At 48.7% G+C, this 11,343-nt stretch overlaps 2 protein-coding genes across 2 annotated transcripts in view; both read left to right on the forward strand.

The window, feature by feature from the left end:
- The window catches only part of EXOSC7 (exosome component 7), a 34,921-nt gene extending 34,457 nt beyond the window's left edge, over nt 1-464 (forward strand). The window contains exon 8 of the mRNA XM_077777374.1: nt 227-464. Within this exon, the coding sequence (XP_077633500.1) occupies nt 227-331 (105 nt within the window). The 3' untranslated portion in view covers nt 332-464. The remainder of the gene's footprint in view (nt 1-226) is intronic.
- A 7,900-nt stretch (nt 465-8,364) lies between these two features.
- The window catches only part of CLEC3B (C-type lectin domain family 3 member B), a 12,136-nt gene continuing 9,157 nt past the window's right edge, over nt 8,365-11,343 (forward strand). The window contains exon 1 of the mRNA XM_077777377.1: nt 8,365-8,467. The gene's annotated coding sequence lies outside the window, so the exon portion shown is untranslated. The remainder of the gene's footprint in view (nt 8,468-11,343) is intronic.

Here is an 11,343-nt window from a genome sequence, read left to right on the forward strand (position 1 = left end):
GCGTTCTCTGCTTTTGTTTTTAGCGTGGAGATTCTTCCAGAAGGTAACTTCTGTTGTTGTGTTGTTCGGGGGTTGTTTTTGTATTGACTTGTTTAATGAGGTGGAAGTCCCGTGAGGCAGATGGAGCAGTGCCGTTTGGAACGGCTGGCAGGCAGCGAGGGAAGCTTTCCCGGGCCGAGTGTGTGTGTGCCTCACAAGGGGGTGTGTGCTTTCTTCTGCCCTGCAGACTGGCAAGCGAGTGGGCAAGGTGCTGCACGCCTCCCTGCAGAGCATTCTACACAAGGAGGAGAGCCTGGGGCCCAAGAGACAGAAAGTCGGATTCCTGGGGTGACTCGCACGTCGGCGCGAACGCCGGCTGCGTGTTTCTCACTTTTCCTTTTCTACGTGGTTTGTATATATTTTTCTTATCTGCTGTAAACTTGAGGCGACATTTGTAACATAAAATTAAAGTCTATTTTCCAGTGTGGTTTGGTATGGCTAGAGTTCTTCAGCTGTAAGCCAAGACGCTGTTCGCTGGCCCCCTGGAAAGGCTGGCCCCTCGTCTAGCGAATGGCAGCCGAGCCCAGAGACGAGGTCCGAGGGGTACCTCTCTGGCCGTGCCCCTCCAGGGAGACTCCTTTATCTCCCACTGTAGGAGTTCAAAACAACAACAACAGAAACACTAGAATAAGGACCTGCCAGAAAAATGGCTTAAAGGAACTGCTTATGATAATGTATTTAGTGAAAAAATTTTCCCCTGTAGAACTTTGAAAATAAACACACACGCGGTTCATTCTTATGGATGTGGAGCTTCTGAGGGAGAGAAGGGAGGCATGTGCCCCAGGTACAAACCCATGGCTTCTGCCTGGCTGTGAACCTTCTTCAGTCCTGGGGAAGCCCAGTTCTTGCTTCCTGCCCTCCCAAGAAATCCACGCCGAGCGCCCTAGGGTCAGGGTGCTTGGCAGCTGCTTTGGCCCTTAGCCAAAGCTTTCTTATTACTCGTTTTGTAATTGCTCTGTATTTTATAACCGCTCCCTGGTGTTGCGTAACGTTTCCTTGTTTTATCAGCGGGAAGAAGGCTGCTTGCGAGATGTTGTCATCTGATTACTCAGCCTGTCTCACACTCTGGGGACAGAAGGGAAGGCCGTTCCTGATGGCCCCAGAAGGTTCCTCGTAAGCCTGTGTTCGACTCACAGCGCAGTGTGCTGGAATTAAGTCTGCTCCCAGGTTGAGCAATCTTTATTTTTTTCCAAACTGAAACTCCCCAATCAATCTTACAGCTCCCTGGGGAAGGACTGATTCCTGAAGGGTGAGTTTTTCAGCCATGGCATTTCTCTCTGCATTTCGATTAGACGAGTAGGGTGAGGAGTTAGGAATTTAAGCCTCATGGAAGGAACATAATGTGAGCTGAAGCTGTTACAGACTGGTCCCAGAGGTCCTGGCGTGCCTCCTTCTCCTGGACTTGGACTTGGAGCTGCCGCCCTCTTGAGAACGCAACCTGGATTTCCATTTTTCTTTTTTCTTTCTTTTTTTTTTAAATCAATGCACAGAAATCTGTTGCATTTCTTTTTTTTTTTTTTTAATTTTTAAAAATGTTTTATTTATTTCAGAGAGAGAGAGAGAGACAACATGGGCAGGGGAGGGTCAGAGAGAGAGGGAGACACAGAATCCGAAACAGGCTCCAGGCTCTGAGCTAGCTGTCAGCACAGAGCCCGACGCGGGGCTCAAACGCACGAACCGCGAGATCATGACCTGAGCCAAAGTCGGACGCTTAACCGACTGAGCCACCCATGTACCCCCGATTTTCATTTTTCTCCAGCGATTGTCCCTCCAGGCACCATGACAGCGTGCTCCCCCCCGCCCCTGGCTGGCTGCCCGTGATGGAACACTGACAGTGGTTAAGATGCAGCTAGACTTTGAATCACATTTAGAAGCTTCAGTCCTGATGATTAAAGACCTCAGACGGATGAGGCGTTGCCAGGCTGGGTGTATGACCACTGCCCTACTGGGCTGACTGGCTGAGCGGTTACAGTGAAAACGAAAGTGAGAAATATGTTAGCATCTGTCTCTGCCACCACCTCTCCTAAAGGCCACCCCTCCCTGTAAGAAGTGCACATCATGGGGCACCTGGGTGGCTCAGCCGGTTAAGTGTCCGACTCTTGATTTCGGCTCAGGTCATGATCTCGTAGTTTTTGGGTTCAATCCCTGTGTTGGGCTCTGCACGCTGCCTGCGTGGAGCCTAGTTGGGATTCTCTGTCTCCCTCTCTCTCTGCCGCCCCTCCCCCCAACTCACTTATTCTCTGTCTCAAAATAAATAAATTAAAAAAAATTTTTTTAAGTGTACATCACACATGAAATGGAACACCCAGTGAGCAAGGTCTGTCCAGGAAAGGCATTTATTGGAAATGTGTGATTATTGTAGCTTTCAGAATAAAGGAGGAGAAAATGGATGGCTGAGACTGGCAAAGACTTGGAAAAATATTGTCCTGGAAAGACCCAGCACTTCCTCCAACAGAAACAGCCGTCCTTAGCGGCCGTTAAACAAACATAAGGGAGTGCAGTGTTCTAGAATATTCAAGTTGGTCTTTAAAAAAAATATTGTTAACATTCATTTTTGAGAGAGTGCGAGCAGGAGAGGAGGGGCAGAGAGAAGGAGACACAGAATCCAAAGCAGGCTCCAGACTCCAAACTGTCAGCATAGAGCCCGAAGTGGAGCTCGAACCCACCAACCGTGAGATCATAACCAACTGAGCCACCCAGGCGCCCCTAAGTTGGTCTTACTGTTTCTGTGATTTCTTGGTTTCCCAAATCATGTAAATTCAAGCCTACAAAATACATCAGTTTAGAATATTAGCCCACTCAGCCTTGAAGTATGCGCAGCCCAAAAGTGGGGACTTTAACACCTCCTGAGGCAATCCACAACCATGGGGGACAGGAACCGTGGAGAAGAGGCGGCCCCATCTGACCCTCCGGTGGACACTTCTGAGAGTTACTTGGCCACTTGACAAAATAAGCCGGTTGGACCGTGCCTCCTGACCTCATGACCTCATGACTGTGGTCAGCCCTTCCCTTCCCTGTTTACTCCCCCCTACTCCCCAGTCCTTCCCTGTTGGACCACTTCCCAAATAAACTACCAAACATGAGTCCTTGTCTCAGGCTTTGACTTGGGGAGTGACCCAGACTAAGCATTTAGTACCAGACGTGGCCTTAAAAAAGCAGAGCCTCCAAATGGGTCCTGGAAACGAAACCAGTCATTGGAAATGGCAGCAAAGGCTCTGTGGTTGGTGATAAGTGTCATCCTTACCAAAACTTGCTTGTGGTGGGTTGGGATGAGGTCCAGGAGGGGTTGTGTTGGGTCGTGTGAAAGCTCTACCACATTGAAGCATGGAGTCAGTGGTAATTATGGGAATTGTTTAGTTGACTGGCTTCTATTAACTATGAAAAGCCTTAAAAAAAAAAAAAAGGTTCATCGGCCGACTATCAACTTGTGTGGTGTAAAACCAGGCATCATGGTACAGTTTAAGAAGACTGATCTGCAGCTACTCCATAGACTGTGCTAACATTCAGACCTTGGACGCTCTTGTACGTGAGTGGCAGAGCCGTGAAGGAGACAAGCTGCGTCTGTGGCCAGTTTCCATTGCCAAAGTCAGGGCTTTTGTCAGCAAAGAAAGGGACTGAGACCTGGGACAAAGCTGGGACCTTCTTTCCCAGTGTTCCCCTGAATGCTCTGAGCAGGCAGAAGCAGCCCCTGCCCCCCAGCTGAAGGAGAGCAGCCATTTCCTGAAAGAGACACATGACCACTTTATTTTTGAGAGAGACAGTGTGAACTGGGGAGGGGCAGGGAGAGAGGGAGACACAGAATCTGAAACAGGCTCCAGGCTCTGAGCTGTCAGCACAGAGCCCGACGCAGGGCTTGAACCCACAAACTGCAAGATCATGACATGAGCCGAAGCCGGATGCTCAACCAGCTGAGCCACCCATGTGCCCCAGAGCACTCTGTGCTTAACAAGGCCTGCCCTCAAGAGAAACTACTTACCCAGAGCCTAACTGACCTGAAGGAAGGGAAATACCCAACTCAGGCTCCTCCAGCCATCCTGTTTCACCTAGGGGTGTATGTGTGTGAGGGGGTAGTCAGAGTCAGGTAGCTGAGAAGCAGCGTGAAGTTTACAGTCCAGGAGAGGCACACTAAAAGAGAGACCTGGTCACACCACAGATCACATTCCCTCATCAGCACTTTGCTAAGGGCCTATTTACCACAGTTCCTTTTACCCAGGACATCATGTTTGGCCATGAAGTAAGAAGTATGAGGCATACTGAAAAGCAAAAAAAACAAAAACAAAAACAAAACCAAACAAACCACGCTTTAGACAAAAACAGCAGACACCAGAACCAGACCTAGCAGGGATATTGGAATTAACAGACTGGGAATTTAAAACAACCATGATTAATATGTAGGGGATCTAATGGATGAAGTAGACAGCATGCAAGAACAGATGGGAAATGTAAGCATAGAGATGGAAATCCTAAGAAAGAACCAAAAAGATTTCCTAGGGATAAAAACACGAACAGAAATGAAGAATGCTCTACAAGTTTATCTGTAGACTGAACATGGCAGAGGAAAAAATCTCTGAGCTTGAGAATATGTCCATAGAAATCTCCCAAAATAAAAAGTAAAGAGAACAAATACTTGAGAAACAGAATATCAAGGAATGTAGGACAATGATAAAAGGTATAACATACGTGTGATGGAAATACCCGAAAAAGAGGGAAAGGAACAGTAGAAATATTTGAGACAGTGATGACTGAAAACTTCTCCCAAATTAGTGTCAGACACCAAACCACAAATTCTTCAATCGACTGGGTATAAAGGACCTCTAGAAGACTACTTCATCAACAGCTGAATACACATTTTCCCCAAGCTCACATGGAACATTCACCAAGATAGACCACATTCTGGGCCGTAAAACACACCATAACAAATGTAAAAGAATAGGAATCACACAATGTTCTGCTGTCAAACCACAGTGGAATTAAACAAGAAATCAATTACAGAAAGATAGCTGGGAAGTCCCCAAATACTTGGAGATTAAACAACACAATTTTAAGTAACACATGGGCCAAAGAAGAAATCTCAAGTGAAATTAAAAAATATTTTGAATTAAATGAAGATGCAAGCACAACTTATCAAGATTTGTGAGATGCAGCTAAAGCAGTTCTTTGAGGAAAAATTATAGCAATTGAATGCACGCACACACACACACACACGTATTAGAAAAGAAGAAAGATCTAAAATCAGTCAGCTAAGCTTCCACCTTAGAAAAAGAAAAGCAGATTAAGCCCAAAAGTAAGCAGAAGAAGAGAAACAAGAATGAGAGCAGAAATCAATGAAATTGAAAACAAATCAATAGAGAAAACCAATGGAACCAAAAGCTGGTTCTTTGAAAAATTCCAGAGATGGGAGAGATCAGAAGTGATCAGGCCGTCACCAGCCATTTTTTTCCCTGGGGACATTTGCAGATTCTGGCTATGGGCTGAGGATTAGATTTGGTGCACATAGAAGGCTCCTATGGGGGGCAGAAAGAGAAACCAGCAAAACCTGGCAAGATTGTGCAGGGCTAGGATGATTTAGAAACCTCACGATTCCTAATAGCACAGCCAGATTTACATTTGTTGAATTCTTAGACTCTCTCAGGAGTCAGGGACTTTTAGTAAGGTAGATTGAAATCTGTTGTTTCTTCTTGGTATGCTATTATAGCCGAGGGTATAACTGAGCTGAGCATGCCTAGTTTATCCTTTGCACATTTACAAATCAGGTAATTTACTGTCTTGCCCCTGCAGTGGAGAGAATAAAGGGGTGGACAGAGGACATTGAGCCCTGAAGGCCGTGTGGCTTCTCAGACAAGACCTCCTCTACCTATACCTTTGCAAGTTGCCAAGCTGCCTCACACTTGGGGTCTCTGTGTGTCCTTGCAAGGATCCCATGTATAGCTGGGGGAGAGCTTATTGCCCAGTTTTATGGATGAGAAATCTGGGTCTTGAATAACTTGCCCCAAAGGATGTAAGTGCCAGATGTCTGAGCTGGATTTACAACCCAGGACTCCGGTACCCCATAAGAGCCAAGAACGTGGCTAGTTGGTGTGTTGCGTCTCCCAGTGTTGTGTGCCCCAGGGCCTGGCAGTGCTGGTTGACTGAATGACAGCACCGGGCCAACAAGATTTGAAAGCAACAAATGACTATCTTGAGAGGGTTATAGAGGCCAAGGTTATAAGCCATTTGTCTTTGGTTTTGACTAAGGGCTGAGACTGCCTTTGCAATATTTTTGGAGGTGTGTACCCTGGATGCTCTTACCTTTGAAGAGAGTGTGGGAAGTTCTCGGCCTCCACAGGCGGGCCACATTTCTGTTGCTACAGGGCCAGCGAAACTAAAAGGAAACAGCTGTGCAGGGCCAGGGTAGGCGTGGGGGATGGCCCCATGTTGGGCCAGAAGTTTTCATGTTGTTTGGGCTGACATGGGTGGGGTGGCCAGAGTTTGTTTTATATAACTCAGACTTCCCAACAACGTTGGAGATGGAAAAAAACCAAAACCGAAAAACCTTACTTAAAAATGAAAATGTGCCTTTTAGAGTTCTCTCCTCATTTTTCTGCCTCTGGGCTTTGTTATCAAGATCATTCTTTGTTCCCCGAAATTGGCAGGAAAAGAAGGCACTCTGAGGGTGAGGTGTTCGTGCGTGGACATGTCCCGGGGGAGGGGGCGGTTACTCGTGAACAGCGGCACAACTCTCCTGGCTGAAACCATCCTCAGCCCTCTCTTCCCACTGCCTGAGGCCTCCCGGACAGGGCCAGCAGAGGAGATCTTTCATTCTGGAAGAATGGAACCCGTAGATTCCACCAGGGGTGTCCGTGAGTCCATCGCAGGTGGCCACCAGGGACAGTGGGCAGGGGACAAGGGAAGCCGGATATGTAGTGGCTGTCAGCTCAACATTGGCAACAAATGAGGTATGGTGGCTGCAAAGAGCCCGTGAGTCCATGTCTCTGAATAGTGACCAATCTGACCACAGGCAGGACCCTTGAGAACATGTTTTGTCCTGGGAACTGAACCCTAATGAGAACAGTAACAAGCAGAATTCTTTCGAAAGGTGATTTTCCAGAAGGTTAAAAAAGGTCCAGGAACCATATTGGAGAGGAAGATGGGAGAAAAAGGAGAAAGAAACTCAGAGAAGGGGCATGATGGCCAGTTTTAGGTACTTGCTGGCCTCTTCCAGGATCGCTCTGTTGCCTTACGACGGGGGGCTTCACAACAAGCTGAGACTCTGATGATGGACCAGCTGCTTTGCAGAGTAGTGAGCTGCCCATCCCAGGAGGGGTTTAAGTGAACGCAGAGGGTCTGAGAGGGTCAATGGAAAGGGTCATCCCTCACTGAGATACCAGACTGCATCTTCCAACCTGCTTTTTAACTCAGAGGCTGACAGACAGTGGGCCACTTGCATTTTCAGAGGCCCACCGAAGCGATTAAAAAACGATGAAATAGCAGGGCACCTGGGTGGCTCAGTCGGTTAAGCGTCCTACTTCAGCTCAGGTCATGATCACAGTTTGTGAGTTCGAGCCCCGCATCAGTCTCTGTGCTGACTGACAGCTCAGAGCCTGGAGCCTGCTTCAGATTCTGCATCTCCCCCTCTCTCTGCCCTTCTCCCACTGGTACTCCGTGTCTCTCTCTCAAAAATAAATACACATTTTTTTTAAAATGATGAAATACCAAAATAGGTTTACAAAAATAGTGATATATCTTAAATGTTTACCGTTAATGATATCGGACTTTTAACACACACAAACATGATGCACAGCAAATGCTATTCACAAGACGGGACTCCCTTTTAAAACATTCTGATGGGGCGCCTGGGTGGCTCAGTCAGTTGAATGTGAGTTCAAGCCTTGCTTTGGTCTCTGCGCTGATAGCAGATACCCTGCTTGGGATTCTCTCTCTCTCTCTTCTCTCTCTGCTCCTCCCCTGCTTGTTCTCTCTCTCTCTCTCTCTAAAAATAAACATAAAAAAAAAAAAAACCTCTTTCTGAAGGTGCTACTGGCACTGGTGATGGGTACAAGTTTAAAGTGTGTGATGAGGGGCGCCTGGGTGGCTCAGTTGATTAAACCTCCATCTTTGGTCCAAGTCATGATCTCGCGGTTCGTGAGTTCAAGCCCCACCATCAGGCTCTATGCTGACAGCTCAGAGCCTGGAGCCTGCTTCGGATTCTGTGTCTCCCTCACTCTCTGTCCCTCCCCTGTTCATGCTCTGTCTCTCTCTGTTTCGAAATAAATAAAAACTATAAAAAATAAATAAACAATAAAAAAAATTTAAAGCGTGTGATGGACTGGTCTTCCCTCAGGGCTGTGGGTGAATTGCCAGAGCTGCGTGGACCCTCCATGGGAGACATGCCAAGCCTAGACCTGAGGAGAACCCAAGCCAGAAGATGCTTCCCCTGCCGTGATTTTACGTAAGCCATTTTATTTTATTTTTTAACTTTTTAAAAAATTTTTAAATGTTTTATTATTGAGAGAGAGAGAGTATAAATGGGGGAGGAATGGAAAGAGAGGGAGACACAGTTTTTAGCAGACTCCAGGCTCTGTCAGAGCCTGACATGGGGCTCGAACTCACGGACCATGAGATCGTGACCTGAGCCAAAGTCAGATGCTTAACCAACTGGCCATCCAGTCGTCCCTTTTTTTAACTTTTTTAAAGTTTATTTATTTATTTAGAGAGAGAGAAAGAAAGAGCAGGGGAGGGGCAGAGAGAGGAGAGAGACAATCCCCAGTAGGCTCCACACTGTCAGGGCAGAGCCTGATGGGGGCTCAAACTCACCAACCATGAGATCCTGACCTGAGCCAAAACCCAGAGTTGGATGCTTAACCGACTGAGCCACCTAAGCACCCCTACATAAGTCATTTTATTTTATTATTTTTTTAATGTTTTATTTATCTTTGAGAGAGTGAGAGAGAGAGAATGAGAGAGAGAACGAGTAGGAGAGGGGCAGGGAGAGAGGGAGACACAGAATCTGAAACAGGCTCCAGGCTCCGGGCTGTCAGCACAGAGCCCGACGCAGGGCTCGAACTCATGAACCATGAGATCATGATCTGAGCCGATGTTGGATGCTTAGCCAACTGAGCCACCCAGGCGCCCCTACATAAGTCATTTTAACAGCACGGTGACTCTCAGTTGCTTGCAGAGGAGCTCTGTATATTGCACACACACACACATGCACACATAGGCACACACACCTGTGAAAAGCTGCAGGGTGAAAAAAAAAACCTCAGACATTGCTCACCACTTACTAGAAAGCTCTCTAACCAAACCTCCTTCCTGGAGAACAGAGGGTTCACTTGCCAGGTTACTTGGAAGAGTCACACTCCCCCAGTAGCCTTGGGGGCTAATATTGGACAGATACTTACTGTGTCCCTGCTGCCTCCCTGGGCCCCAGTCTGTGTCCAAAGTTTAAAGGTGGCTCAAGCAGCTCTTTGAGGTCCGGCCTGTCTACATCTGCAGCTTTATTTCTTCCCCATCTCCACCCTCATTAGTGTTGAGGATCGAGAATGTGCAAGCTTCTCTCCGCCAGGAGCATGGTCCACATTCCTTCCTCGCATCCCCTCCCCTTCCCTCTGTGGCCACCCCTCTGTGTCCCTTCCTCAGCTGGGGGCCGCCTTCCTTCCCACCCCTGCGCCACTGGGTTGGGTGCCCTGGGAGACGCCAGCGCAGTCCGTCAGTCCCCATGGCGCAGTGGGGTCCTCAGGTTGGACCCCCGGAGCCCAGGCACATCGCAGAGAGAATGAGGGGCTAATGGGGCGCTCACAGTTCCAGGCCGTGTCCTGGCACAGCGTGGCTCCCATGTGGCTCCTGTGTGACAAGACACGGAGCAGGGGCCTCTGGTTTTCTGAATCGCCACAGCGGAGCTGCTCTGGGTCCTCCTGCCCCCCATATCTGGGGCAAGGCCTCTGCAGTCAGGCCCATGGTGAGTGTGGTCCCTCTGGCTGTCCCGTGATGAAACAAGCTCCTTCCATCGCCCTGCTCCCGAAGAGCCAAGGTCAGAAGGCCGAGACAGCAGAGGAGTTAGGAAGAGAAAAAAAGGATAGTCATTTTCTCTTGCCATGCGCTACCCACCCAGAGTTCCAGGAAGCAAGGCTCCCTGTGGGACTGGGTGCTCCTGGGCCCCAAGCTGCCTCCCCGAGGGCCCGGCTGCGGCTCTAAAACCCTCTCCCACCCGGAACACGGGAGATGTGGAGCCCGAAGTCACCAAAGGGCCCCCCCAGTGCTTGCTGCCTGCAAGTGCCCGGGGCTGGCCCAGCCCTGCGGCAGACAGGCCCCTGCCTAAATCTGATGGGGCCAAGGCAGGCTCCCTGGAAGAAAAGCCTGAATTACACAGTACTGTATTTTCTTTCTTTCTTTCTTTCTTTTTTTTTTAATGTTTTATTTATTTCTAGGAGACAGAGAGACAGCGTGAGCAGGGGAGGGTCAGAGAGAGAGGGAGTCACAGACTCTGAAACAGGCTCCAGGCTCTGAGCTGGCAGTCAGCACAGAGCCCGACGCGGGGCTCGAACCCACGAACCGCGAGATGACCTAAGCAAAAGTCGGACGCTTAACCGACTAAGCCACCCAGGCACCCCTGTATTTTCTTTTTGAACAATCTTATGCTCACAGAAAATCGTCAGTTCCAGCATGAAGAACATTTGCCCCCTTGGTTGTTTGCCAGTAAGTTGTAAGCCTGATGCCCATCACTGGCTTCATCCTACAGTGTGTGTCTCCTCCGGACAAGCCACCATCCTACGGAATCGTAGCGCACCATCCAAATCGGGACAGCAGCAGGGACACGTCCCAGCCATGTGCCCCTCAGTCCCGCAGGTTTCTCTGACTGGTTCGGTGACATCCCTGCGAGGGCTGGGAGGGGCCGGTCCGGACTCCCAGGCTGTGTCCGCCGGTCTGTGCCTTCAATCTCCTTCGGTCTGAAATGGTTCCTCAGTCACAGTCTGCACAGTTTTGAAGAGCACAGTTTTGCAGAAGGCCGCTCAGTTGGGTCCGTGTGATGTTTCTTTCGCAGGAATCTCATGGACATGGAGGGGTGGGGCGCACGCTTTCCATCTGTCCCGCGATCCCTGATGCTTTTACTTTGCTCTCTTGACAAAGACTGGTATCTGCCAGGCTCCTTCCCGGTGTGGTTACTCTTCTTCTCTTGCTAAGTGGTAAGTATTTTGTGGCCAAGTAATTTGAGTCTGTGAATAGATCCCGTTCTTCCTCAGATTTTCAATGGATCCATTTACTTATTTACATCTGTGCGTGCTCAGCTCTCCTACTCCATGTTGCTGTCGCTCGCTCTTTTGCTGA

Source organism: Crocuta crocuta, unplaced genomic scaffold (assembly GCF_008692635.1).
Source record: "Crocuta crocuta isolate KB4526 unplaced genomic scaffold, BGI_CrCroc_1.0 scaffold77, whole genome shotgun sequence".
NCBI classification, from domain to species: Eukaryota; Metazoa; Chordata; class Mammalia; order Carnivora; family Hyaenidae; genus Crocuta; species Crocuta crocuta.